The 13,583-nt window shown below is 41.7% G+C and overlaps 1 protein-coding gene and 1 pseudogene across 2 annotated transcripts in view; one reads left to right on the forward strand and one right to left on the reverse strand.

Moving 5' to 3' along the window:
* Positions 1 to 1,260: 1,260 nt before the first annotated feature.
* On the reverse strand, positions 1,261 to 8,927 carry AKAP14 (A-kinase anchoring protein 14). The gene is made up of 4 exons (XM_081043859.1): positions 7,412 to 8,927; positions 7,237 to 7,328; positions 2,833 to 3,012; positions 1,261 to 2,066 (listed from the first exon to the last, which is right to left on the reverse strand). Exons 1-4 carry the CDS (start codon positions 7,566 to 7,568, stop codon positions 2,010 to 2,012), a joined length of 486 nt encoding a protein of 161 aa, XP_080899985.1. The 5' UTR covers positions 7,569 to 8,927; the 3' UTR covers positions 1,261 to 2,009.
* The window catches only part of LOC308495502 (antizyme inhibitor 1-like), an 8,227-nt pseudogene continuing 3,532 nt past the window's right edge, over positions 8,889 to 13,583 (forward strand). The window contains exon 1 of the transcript in view: positions 8,889 to 9,687. The product of the transcript in view is annotated as an antizyme inhibitor 1-like (transcript). The remainder of the gene's footprint in view (positions 9,688 to 13,583) is intronic.

The following is a 13,583-nucleotide window of genomic DNA, read 5'->3' on the forward strand; positions in this document are numbered from 1 at the left end:
TTATTGTGTTTGAAATACTATATTTTTTGTTCTCCAAGGAGACTTTCCTAGTGTCCCACCCCCTCGCCTGTTGCTCTAAAATGTTCCCTCCTTTTTTATTTATTGAACAAATGTAACAGTTAAAAGAAGAAGAAAAGGGCCAGCCCAGTCGCTCAGGTGGTTGGAGCGGGGTGCTCCTAACGCAGAGGTCCCCAGTTCAATTCCCACATGGGCCAGTGAGCTGCGCCCTCTACAGCTAAGATTGGGAACAACAACTCTCCCTGGAGCTGGGCTGCCATGAGCAGCCGGAGGTTGGTGTGAGCTGCAGGAGGCTGGCTACTGTGCTGCCGTGAGTGGCCGGCAACCATCATGAGCTGCTGTGGGCTGCCGTGAGTGGCTGTGAGCGGCTGACTAGCTAGCGACCGACTGCCTCAACCAGGGGGAGTGCAAGGCTCATACCAGCATGGGCCAGGGAGCTGTGTCCTACACAACTAGACTGAGAAACAACAGTTTGAACAGGAGTGGGGGGGAGGTGGAAGAAAGGGGGAAAAAATAAATAAAAAAAGAAGAAAAATTACCCACAGTCTTACCACATCAATTGTCTTTAGGATTCTGTGCTCCCTTCCAGTACTTGTCTATGTAAATATGTATTCTGATGTACCTGTGAGTAATCACTTGTAATGTAATTCTGTCTTTGGTATTTTAAAACTGCAGCCAGGCAAGACAGCCTAAAAGGGATGGTAGGAACAAATGATAATCTGGTGTGAGGATGGGAAGAAGACAAATAAGCAAGGGTGGCAACTGAGCCTTCCCATTGCCCCCAGTCCTCAAGCCACCCTGCTCCCACCATGGTCGTGGTACTGCACTGTGGCAGGCAGTATGCCCAGTTTCAAAGTTTCAGAATGTGTTGTTTAACAATGAGGCAAAACTTGCAGTAAATGAAGGGGTCTGTGAGTAGAGAAACCCTTCAGCCTGGTTATATTATGAGCCATAGAACTGTTGCCATTTTTCTGTTCCCCAGTTGTGCCCATAAAGAGGTGTGTCTGGGCTGGAGACTTAGGCTCAAATGAGGGAACAAGCAGCCAAGTACCAGTCTCAGTTGGTCTGACAGGTTGGTCTGAATTTTAGCAACTCTCTAAACTCAGCTTCTATACCTGTAAGACTCCGAGTGATGCAGATAGTGATGGGAAAAATCTTTTAGAAAATAGAAAACAACTTACTGGTTACTCTGCTAGCATGATGGAAATTGCCAAATGGAAAATGAATGTAAAAAATACAGCTGGATTGTGTCCCACAAGTTTATTCAATAAATATTCTATGGTTTGATGGAGAGTACTGTATTTTTGATACATTCTGATTAGAAATTCAATCCTAAAACATTCTGTAAGAATCAGACACAGTTGAATTAGAAGGGAATTGACTCCATTAAAACATGTTTGGCCTCAATAAGGTCCCACAGCCATTTTTCTCGAAAGTAAGTCATTCCTGGTCTGCAGAGAAAGAAAAACAAATACACCAAAAGTTTTTAAAAGAAAACAAAACATTGAGCCAGAGATTGATCCCCTCTTTACTCTGTTACATTCCTGGTGAGCAAAAACTCTTTTAGGGGTAAGGGAGTGAAGTCTGTCTCTATTCCTTAAGCCCAATCAATAAAATAATTAATGAGCTTATATGTGAAGACTCTTTAAGAGAGCTGCTACACAAATAAAAGGGATTATTATACATGAGGTAATTCCATGTAATTGTGAATTTTCCCATAGAAACAATAGACATGGCCCACTTTGCCCCCATTCTACTTTAGCAATTAATCCTCGAGTTTCTTTCTAATCACTGAAAAAAAACAAAAACAATTTTCTAGAACAATGGCAGAATCCTACTTTCAGCCAATCCTAATGGGGTAGGTAGTCCAAAAGAAAAAAGTGACTATTACATGAATTATCCGTGGCTGTGGGCTTGTTGGATTCCTGGAGTATGATGATCTTTTTCTCTAGGAAAAAACCACCCTTTTTAAATAAGTCTCCAAATGTTTATTACCTGTGAACTAATGACTGGCCCTCAAAGATGTAAGAGACATCGATTGGTGCATCCTAAGAGAGAAAAGGACAATTGTCAGCCTAGATCAGTCATACCCTTGTCCATATGTGTACTCTTAACTTTCTAGAATTCATCTTCCTTGTGAATTGGGAATGTGTAGGTGGTAGTTCTTTGTCACTTCAAATCTCTATTCTCCAAATGATCTTTTTGGCAACAAATACATTAAGAATCGCCATGGAATTGGAAACAATTCCAAGTAAAAGTAAAATATTTTTACTTTTACAAGTAAAAGGAAAAGTAAATAATTTACCTTCTTTACATGTTCCAGTATCTACCTCTTAGGAATGGCATAAGAATGAAATAAGATAGATGAACAAAGTTCAAAAACATTTTTAAAGCAGCAGAACTTTAAACATCCAAGTGCAGAGGTCTGGGCTGGAGATTCCAATTTGGGAACCACAAGCTAGAGGTGGCATTTAAAGCCACTGAGTATAGAGAAGAGGTGCAAGGCCTGTGTTTTGGGACATTACAATATGAAGAGGTTGGTGGGAGGAGGAAAAACCAGCAGAGACTGAGAAGGAATGGTTAGTGAGGCAGGAGGAAAACCAGAAAAGTATGTTGTTCTAGAAGCTAAATGGAATGTTTCATGGAGGAGGGAGTGATCGGCTATGGCAAGCGCTGCAGACGAGCCAAGCAGGATGAGGACAGAAATACGACTATTAAGTTTCACAAAGGAGGTCATCAGTGATCTCGAACAAGAGAAGTCTCCATTCTCATTGAGGTCTCATCAATGGAAATGGCAGAAAAGGAGGAGCTTACCGGAGGTTTGCTTTTGTTGACCTTGATAGTGAAGTAGGCAGAGGCAGAGCCTAGTGCCATGGGTATGTTGGCCGTTGGGATGCTCCAGCGTACTGAGTAGATGTAGTAGAAGCTGTGAACCATGTCTTTCATCTCTATCAACTTTGTGTAGTGCACCCAGTGGTCTTGATATTCCCAGGTCTGTTTCATAGAAAAAAGAAAGAGCCCACAGAGGAAGACAAGCAGACTTCTTGCTTCTATTCAAGTCCTCTAGATAAAAGCAGCACATAACAGTTGGGTTTACAGCCCTGCTTCTGGGGTCCATTGCTAACATTTTTAATTGGGATTCAAACTAGAGTCAACTCCTAATGATCAGTGCAAGACAGAAAAGGTGGAGGTGAAATGAAATGAGTGACTAATGCAAACATCACTTGAAATTGGACTGTGGACCGTAGAGGCACATGCTCAGATGTGGGTATGTAAATCCACACTACACATACATACACATTCACCTCCTTCCAGACCCTTACCTGGGAGGCAGGTTTGGTTAATTAGAAAATAGTTAGAAAGTGATCAGAACATGTGGTCTGCTCACTCCACTCTGGGAGACCTAAAGTTGTGACTGGAAAGTAATGAGGCTGATTTCACAAGCTGTTTTTGAAAATCAGATGAACTTCATTGCAGCTATAGGGCATATATAAAATAAGGTCAGAAAAGGATGAATCGGCAAAAGGATCATCCACATACCTGGGATTGCTGTCTGCACCTCCAAAGCACAAATGTCACCAGCACCTAGGGTCCATGGAAGTCCTAATGCAGGCCTGATTCTTAGCACAGGGCCTTGAACTCTATGGGTGTTCAAGTCCCATTGTTTAACAAGTCCCATTCAACCACCCGCCCCCTTGGGCTGGCTATTAGAGTACATGAAGCTTCCAAATCAAAAAAGATCCTGAATTAAGATGAAGGTCTGCAGAAGGAAGAAAGTGGGATTGTCTAACAATCCCAGTGATGTATGTGTGGAGGGAGTGTGGGAAGAGATAGTAAAAAGATTTCAAGACCTCCTTTAAAAAAAATAAAAAGCAACTAAACTGGCCATCTGCCTCAGCTTACTTTATTTCAAGCTTCTACCCAAATGGCTGTTTCAGTCAGCCAGAGAGGAGCACCAGACTCTGCATTCCTTGAGATCAGGGACTGTCTTCCTACAGAGATCATCATTTTTTTTAATGAAGTCCAACAGTCAACCGCTTGACACCCATAGAAGCATGCCTTTTTTCCCAACCTTTCTATACTATTTGATGTATTTTTTCAGTCCTAATGTTTAATCTGTCACATAATGACAGATTCTGTAGCACTGGAATGGTCCCTAGAGATCATCTCATGAAGCCCCTTACTTTACAGATGAGGGTACAAGGACCTACAAGTGGGTAAGGACAGTCCAACACGACAGCTGGGACGGGGACCCAGGGCTCCTGAGCAGCCAGCTCAGTTATCTCTCTACCCCACCACATGCCTTAGTTCTAAGATTTTCTTCCACTCAACTTGGTGTCTTAGTGGGATTTTTTTCTCTTTTGTGAACTAAGGCAACCTTAGGCACATCAAATTCAACTATCTCCATCAGGCCAGTTTCTTCCCATTTTTATCACTGTGCAGGCAGCTGACTTATATGTAGTTCCAGTGAGTGGGTATTATCCTTGTGTTTTGTAATTTTTGCATAACACTGCTTCATGTACTCGCTTCTAGGAAACAGTATCTCATTGTGCTACTCTACTATGGATGGCTTAGCCCATAACATATGTTGGATACTCAAAATCAACAGGCACCTGGAAATACGTTCACAAAATTGTTATCGATGGTAAGTAACCTTTAAGGGAGTACATCTGGGTATTGTGGGAGTGAAGGAATAACTTTCATTTTCTACTTTGTATTTTTGCTCACTGGGGTTTTTTATGACGATACTTGGTACTTATAAAAATTTTAACTGGAGAAGGATACAATACCCACCAATTTAAATAGCCAATGGATTTTCTTTCAGTGTTTTTAATGCAGTGACCTTCATAATAAAATAATTATTCATTCCATTTAAAACATTTTTAACTGTGTGTTAGGCATTGGGGATTTTCCATTTTTTATCTTATAAAGAAATTATTTGTATATTCTTGTTGCCAGATTGCATTCCTCAAAAGAATAAACCAATTATAATGCCCATTGGCAATGTTTAAGTGTACCTATTCCCTCTCCGCAAACACACAAGCCTTTTGACACCAGATTTAATCATTCTTATTCACATTGTAATACCTTAAAATCTTTTGAATTTCCATTTTTTATTGACAGTAAAACTCTGCATGATTTATATCATCAAAAACTCCTTTTCCTACTATGGGGAAAAAGTATATCAGACAGACCTATGATCAAAACTTCATTTTGCTGCTTAAACAGAAAGACTTTGAATATATTGCCCAACTTCTCTGAGCCTCAAGATTCCTCAATTGTAAAAGGGGTACACTAATATACCTACACTCAGGTTTGTTATGAGAATTAAATGAGGTGATGCACATGAAATGCTCCCAGCAGTGCTTGGCACATAGCAATGCTTAGTGAATGATAACTCCGAATTTGCCATCCTCTGGTATATGGTGGATTCTGGGAAATTTTCACTAAGCTTGAGAAAGTTGTCTATCAGAAACGCCTGACACTTAGATGGTAGATGGTTCACTTCTAGGGCTCGCTACATTAGTGGGGCTGGGAACAGGGTGATTGGATGTCAGGAATTATAAGTATCGAGCTTTTAGCTTTTCAGTCACCTTCTAGTTTCTAATTGTCTCTACCTGTGCAACAGCCCTACAAAGTAGGTAAGCTCTTCATCTGTGAAGAAATATTGGTATGGAGAGAATAAATCTGTTCATGTATTTAACACTTATTTATAGAGTACTTATGTGTACCTCACCTTTCTAGGGGCTAGGGACAGAGAAACGAACAGAAGTATTTGCCCTCATATGATACGGTGCTGAAAGAAAAGCAATGGGATAAATAAGTAAAATCTAGTATCTTAGGTAGAACTAAGTGCTAAAGAAAAAATTAAGTCAGAGAAAGAGAGAGGGTCACAATTTTAGATGACATGGCTAGGAAAGGCCTCAATGAGCAGGTGTAATCTTAACAAAGATCTGAAGCGAGGTGAGGCATGAACCATGAGAATTTCTCAGGGGAAAGTGTTCCAGGCAGAGGGAACAGCAAGTGCAAAGGCCCTGAGGTGGGGACATGCATGGCAGTTGAACAGCAAGGAGACAAGTGTGGCTGGAGTGAGGAAGGTAAAAAGGGAGAAGGTAGTAGGTGATGGTATCTGAGCATTAAGTTGGGAGGGAGGACACTCAGATCACGTCGGGCCTTGTAAGGCATTGTCAGGACTTCCTTTTGTCTTATACTCAGGGTGAGCAGTGGACTTTCCAAGGGGCAAAATTTCCCATCTCTTTGTCCCATTCCAGGCCAATTCAAGATCCTTGGGTGCATCTGGTAGGGTCCTTTACCCAACCCCAAATGGAAACATGCTCTGGAGCAGTAAAGCCCAAGAGTAACTAGTACTTTGTACCATGCATCTTTATTACACTCTAGATACCCCTCCAAATGGCAACAGTGAGTTGTGCTCTCTGGATCACAGATGGAGGGTGTGAAGCCAGAAATCCCTGACCTTTCCTAATTCCAACCTGGCCGGGGCTGCCTAGGGCCCTTAGGGCTGTGAGCTTTGATGGGCTAGCCAGAGGAACAGAGACAGCAGGAAAATTCTCCCAGGGGTGGAGGTTTGCCTCCACCAATTTCAACTGGTCTCTCATCTGGGGAAGTACAATGAGTGGGAATTTCAATCATTCTTCATCTACCCACCAGTTCCGCAAAGCAACCCAGAGCCTTTTCAGCAGAGCTGCCAGGATAAGCCACACGAGTGGGACGGAGCCAGGCGGAGCCAGGCGCAGGAGGAAAAGAAAAAGGAATTCACGGGCATGTGCATCTGACTGCAGGCAATACATCCCAAAGCTACATGGAAATGACTTTCCATCCTGCACATCCCCTCTGTTAATAGGAATGTTCTAAAGTTGGTGATGGCGAATTCTTGTTTGGGAGAAGCAACTGGTACCTCAGGCCACTGGGCCCCACATTTAATGCACCAGCATGAGCAAAATGTTCAACTGGAAACATAAGACATTTCTAGGGAAATGTTCACTTATGATAATACAAACACTGGAAAATACAATTGTGCTTTTCACCCTCAAAGACTATCCCACTTTGATTTTGGAAGTCAGATGGGGACAACGTTTACTTGTTTTATTTGCCTTTGATATCATCTAGGGTTTCTGGACTTCAAAATTTTCATCAAACTAGAGCCTTTTTATTGTTCTTTGCCCTTGTACACCAAACTGGAGTGGTCAACTAACTTACCAAAACGAACTCTTCAATTTGTCTACGGCCCCTTTCTGCTGTGAATTCACCATGTGTGATCCAGTTGATGTTTTTGATGGTGTATTTATCTTCTGCAAACAAGACGTGAATTTGTTAGTTGCCTGGTAGTTGACGTTATGTAACAAGGCAGTCCTTTAGGCACCCACATTACTACCTCTCACAGTCTTAGCAGCAGCGGAGACGGCCCTCTTCGCTAAATCCAGAGCAAGGTCAGTTACGCTGCGGTCGTCTTCTGTGTCCATCATCTGCCTTGAAGGACTTACATACACATCTACTGTCTCCCGAAATCTGACACTTTTAGTCTTACGCATTTTCTTTTGCCTGGAAAAAGGAACTCAAGAAGTTAACTTTTGCACCTGTGTGTGCGCACATGTGTACACACTCCTAAAAGTACAAGCTATCTCTTAAAGAATCACAAAAGTCAGAAAACAGTTGTTTCTTCTAGGGAAGTGATTAAAGCTTGGGGTAGGAGTGAGGCCTTGCTGTTTACCCTTTGTGCCTGGCTGCTGAGATCTACTTTTCCATCTTTTTTCCATTTGTTCCCTTGAGTCGTTGTCACGCAGAGCGGCCTGCGGGGTCTCTGCTCCCGCTCCCCACATAAGAACGCAGGACACGGTGAAGCCAAAAAGGAACACCCACGGAGCCATAGGTAGGGGAGTCAAACCACTATACTCTCACTGGCGGCTGGGTTGGAGACACGGGAGGCAGAAGCCACACTATCCACAACCAACCTCACTTGCAATCCACCGTGCTAACTGTAATCCACTCTTGCTTGCTCAGCCACCATCTTCTGGCTAGCCCTCATTTTCTGCTAGCTTAGCCACAGCAGTTACATTAGTGGCCAGTGGCTCACTGGTTACAGCTGACGACCAACTAGCCACAGCTGATGGCCATCCAATCATAGTTGATGGCCATTTACTACCTGAACCAGCACCTTTCCACGTGAGGCCAAGAGCCTGGAATCTGCACTCCTGGCTCTGGCCCCACAGTCATGGATTCCATTTTCCTGCTATACGTAAGTCTCTTCACTTATGAGAAGTCATTTACTTCTAACACATAAATTCCTTGCAGGCAATCCTTGCCTTGAAGGTGCTGCAGGAAAGTGGATATCTCTCCCCAAAGGGAGCTATTATTTATTTTTCTATAAATAGCAACTCCCAGTTTGGGGATGTTTAATGTGCCTGATTTCATTTAACTCTCACCACAGACATTCTCTGGATCTTGGCTCAGCTGCAGTGTTTCCCTTTTTTCGCTTTCTCTGGTTCTTTTCAGTCTTTTCTCGCTGTTCTGCTCTGTGGTGTGATGAGGCCGAATCCTCAGCAGCAATCCTGCTGAGCCACCTTGGGAACATAGCTGATGATAGTTAGTTCCATCTCCTAACTTGTCCAAGGAGGTCTTCACTTCAGAAATCCAAGACTCATATTCATCCAGCCTGGTGTCAAGTGGGCTGTTGCTGCCAGAATTATCTTGTGATTATTTGAGAGACGTATCAGTTTCTTCTGAAGTACAATCAACTATAGAAGCCTTTGTAGCAGTTTGTTGCATATTCTAAGAACCCAGACATAAGGCTTGGTGGCCCATCTCTTGTTTTTCCTGGTTTATGACTTTCAGTTTTGTGAAATACGGCTGAGATGAAAGGATTTATTGATGATGCAAACTACTTCATTGGCCTGTTGGATTAAGGAATAAACCTTGGAAATGTTATTGATAACTATGTTTATGAACATACCCTGACAGGGAAAAATGCATTTTTTGTGGGAGATCTTGGAAAGATTGTGAAGAAACACAGTCAATGGCAGAACGTAGTGGCTCAGATAAAGCCATTCGACATGGTAAAGTGCAACTCCACTCCAGCTGTACTTGAGATATTGACAGCTCTTGGAACTGGATTTGCTTGTTCTAGTAAAACTGAAATGGCTTTAGTGCAAGAATTGGGTGTATCTCCAGAAAGCATCACTTATATAAGTCCTCTGCAAGCAAGTGTCTCAGATAAAGTATGCAGCAAAAGTTGGAGTGAACATGATGACATGTGGTAGTGAAGTAGAACTGAAGAAAATTGCACATAATCATCCAAATGCCAAGGTCTTACTACATATTGCAACAGAAGATAATATTGGAGGTGAAGAAGGTAACATAAAGTTTGGCACTATCCTGAAGAACTGTAGGCATGTTTTGGAATGTGTAAAGGAACTTGATGTCCAAATTATTGAGGTTAAATTTCATATTTCAAGTGCTTGCAAAGAATCTCAAGTATATGCACATGATCTGATGCTCGACGTGTGTTTGATGTGGCTGGAGAATTTGGCTTCACAATGAAGGTGTTAGACATTGGTGGAGGTTTTCACAGGAACTGAGTTTCAATTGAAAGAGGTTAATTATATTATCAGCCCTTTGTTAGATGTCTACTTTCCTGAAGGATCTGTCATTAAGATAATTTCAGGGTTGGAAAAAAATGGCGGCGTGAGGTGAGCCTCTGTAACGCTCCCCTGGAATTTACAACGAATCGGACAACAATAACTCCACAAAGGACTCCCTGCACAGCAGACAGGCAAGACGAAGAGACCCACTACTGAATTCACCTCCAGGTGGGTGAATCCCGCGAGCTGGGGAGGAGGGAGAGGAGAAGTGCGGAGACGGAGCGGCGCGGGAGCAGGACGCAGACCTAGCTCAGTGCTCAGAGCCCGCTGCTCCCGGATCTTCCACAGCTGCGGGAGAGGGAAGGACTCGGACTGCTAGGGCTCCGCTTACGGCCCACAGGGCTGAGGGGGCAGCATATAGCACGGCTGAAACCAACGCTCCCGGCAGCAAAGACTTAGGGAAGAGGGCTGAAATCGGTGGTTTAAGCCCTCACTGCCAAGCGGAGAACGGAAGCCTTAGGGACGGAGACTAGCCGCCCCCTCGCTACCCTCCCAGAGCTCGCCCCGCCCCCACCTGCCCGGTGCTAGAAGCAATAAAGTAGCAGTGTCATTTCAAAGGACAGAATATTTGCTGCTCTGAGAACTGTGGACCGCAGACACAGATTCGCAGCTCAACTAGTTCCGGCAAAGGGGAGGGAGCTGTGGAAGCAGGACTGGCTGTGGTGGTGGTCGCCGCCATTACTCTGGGCCACCTCTCACAACTCACCCCGCCCCTGGCCCCACCTATCTGGGGGGATCCCTGCAGGAGTAAACAGAACTGCTGAAACAAACGGGCTCTGAATCTGGTGCAGAAAGAGCTTAGGAACTTCAAAAGCTCTTCGCATACCTATCAACCTGTTGCAGAAGCCACTCCTGTAGATGTCTAGGAAGAGAAATAGTAAATCAGTGATTGCCATGAATAACTAAGGCAACAAGATAGCTCAGAAAGAAAGTGAAAAGTCTCCAGAAAAGGAACTTAGAGATATGGACATTTGTGATTTAAATGACAGAGAATTCAAGATTGTAATTCTCAAAAAACTCAACGAGATGTAAGAAAACACAGAAAGGCAGTTTAATGAACTCAGAAACACAATCAAAGAACACCATGAGCATTTTACAAAAGAGATTGAAATTTTGAAAAAGAACCAAATAGAATTTCTGGAGATTAAGAACTCAATAGAAGAAATTAACAATAAAATATCCAGCTTAGCTAGTACAGTTGACCAGATGGAGGAAAGAATCAGTGACATCGAAGATAGGAAACTGATGGAAGAAGAAAGAGACTTGAGACTTAAAAGAAATGAAAGAACTCTACAAGAACTCTCTGATTCTATCAGAAAGAGCAATATAAGAATAGTGGGCATACCAGAAGAAGAAAGAGAAAAGGGAACAGAGAATATATTCAAACAAATCGTCGATGAGAACTTCCCAAACTTGTGGAAAGAACTGGATCCTCGAATCCAAGAAGCAAATAGAACACCTAATTATCTCAATCACAACAGGCCTTCACCCAGGCATATTGTATTGAAGCTGTCTAAAATCAATGACAAAGAAAGAATCCTCAAGGCAGCCAGGGAAAAGAAGACGGTAACTTACAAAGGAAAGCCCATTAGATTATCATCAGATTTTTCAGCAGAAACTCTACAAGCTACGAGGGAATGGAACCAAATATTCAAACTATTCAAAGAGAAAAATTATGAACGAAGAATAATATATCCAGCAAAGATCTCCTTTAGATATGAAGGAGGAATAAAAACCTTTCCAGACATCCAGAAGCTGAGGGAATTTTCGAATACACGACCTGCACTACAAGAAATACTAAAGGAGGCTATTAGACCACCATCAACAACTTATCTTAACTTGTGGCAACCGAAACATGAAAAGGGGGAGAGTAAAGGCCTGAACTGGAATATGGGAATAGACAAAGTAAGCGTGCTGAAGAAACTGGAAGACTCTAAATATCAAACTTTCTTTTACATAAACTCAAGGGTAACCACTCAAAAAACATCCAGATCTGAAATATATACTGTAATAAAAGAAGAAACAGAGGAAAACATCATAGAATACCACCACACAGAAATAATAGACAACAACAAAAAGGCAAAGAAACAATGGAGACACAGCCTTACCAGAAAACTAAAGATAGAATGACAGAAAATCCTCACATATCAATAATCACCCTAAATGTAAATGGAGTGAACTCACCAATAAAGAGACACAGAGTAGCACATTGGATCAAAAAACTAAACCCAACCATATGCTGTCTCCAAGAGACACATCTCAGCTACAAGGACAAGCATAGACTCAAAGTGAAAGGGTGGAAATTGACACTCCAAGCAAATGGTACCCAGAGAAAATCAGGTATAGCCATAATGATTTCCGATGAAACAGACTTCAGGGTGAAAAAGATAACAAAGAGACCAAGATGGACAATTCATAATGGTAAAGGGGACTATACAACAAGAAGAAATAACAGTCCTCAATATTTATGCCCCCAATCAGGGAGCACCAAAATATACCAAGCAACTACTAACAGAACTAAAGGGAGAAATTGACCAAAACACAATTATACTAGGGGACTTAAATACATCATTGACAGCTATGGATAGATCATCCAAACAGAAAATAAATAACAAAATAGCAGCCCTAAATGACACATTAGATGAAATGGACATCATTGACATATATAGAGCACTTCACCTAAAACATCAGACTATACATTCTTTTCTAGTGTACATGGAACATTCTCAAGGATAGACCATACATTGGGACATAAAATCAGCCTCAGCAAATTTAAGCAGATTGAAATCATACCAAACTTATTCTCTGATTACAAGGGTTTGAAATTGGATATCAACTGCAAAAAGAAAGCAGGAAAAAACACAAATACATGGAGATTCAACAACATACTTTTAAAGAACGACTGGGTCAAAGAAGAAATTAGAGGAGAGATCAAAAGATACATAGAAACAAATGACAATGAAAATACATCCTACCAAAATTTTTGGGATGACCCGAAAGCAGTTTTAAGAGGGAAATTTATATCATTACAGGCCTATCTCAAGAAACAAGAAAAATCCCAAATAAATAACCTCATGTTACACCTTAAAGAACTAGAAGAAGAAGAACAAGCGAAACCCAAGGTCAGCAGAAGAAAGGAGATAACAAAAATCAGAGCAGAACTAAATGAAATAGAGAACAAAAAGACAGTAGAAAAAATTAATGTGACAAAGAGCTGGTTCTTTGAAAAGATTAACAAAATTGACAAACTTTGGCTAGACTCACTAAGATAAAAAGAGAGAAGACACTAATTAACAAAATCAGAAATGAAAAAGGGGATGTCATCACGGACACCACAGAAATACAAAGGATCATCCAAGAATACTATGAAGGAATATATGCCACCAAATTCAATAACCTAGAAGAAATGGACAAGTTCTTAGAAACATATAGCCTTCCAAAACTGAATCATGAAGAACTGGAAAATCTAAACAGGCCAATCACCAGTAACGAAATTGAATCAGTCATCAAAAACCTTCCCAAAATCAAAAGTCCTGGACCAGATGGCTTCACTAGTGAATTCTACCAAACCTTCAAACAGGATCTAATACCAATCCTGCTCAAACTCTTCCAAAAAATTGAAGAAGAGTCAGTACTCCCTAACTCATTTTATGAGGCCAACATTACCCTGATACCAAAACCTGGAAAGGACAACACAAAAAAAGAAAACTACAGACCTATATCTCTGATGAATACAGATGCTAAAATCCTGAACAAAATTCTAGCAAATCGAATACAACAATGCATTAAAAAGATTATTCATCACGACCAAGTGGGGTTCATCCCCGGGGCACAAGGATGGTTCAACATTCGCAAATCCATCAATGTGATACATCACATAAACAAAATAAAGGACAAAATTCATATGAT

This window comes from Rhinolophus hipposideros (assembly GCF_964194185.1).
Source record: "Rhinolophus hipposideros genome assembly, chromosome: X".
Lineage (NCBI taxonomy): Eukaryota > Metazoa > Chordata > Mammalia > Chiroptera > Rhinolophidae > Rhinolophus > Rhinolophus hipposideros.

Excerpts from the sequence above, each read along its gene's own strand:
- AKAP14 (XM_081043859.1), bottom strand. The coding sequence starts at position 7,568 with ATGCGTAAGACTAAAAGTGTCAGATTTCGGGAGACAGTAGATGTGTAT. Across the intron at positions 7,329-7,411 it reads TGCTGCTAAGACTGTGAGAG|AAGATAAATACACCATCAAA; the intron begins GTAGTAATGTGG and ends TCTTGTTTGCAG. Across the intron at positions 3,013-7,236 it reads AAATTGAAGAGTTCGTTTTG|ACCTGGGAATATCAAGACCA; the intron begins GTAAGTTAGTTG and ends TCTATGAAACAG.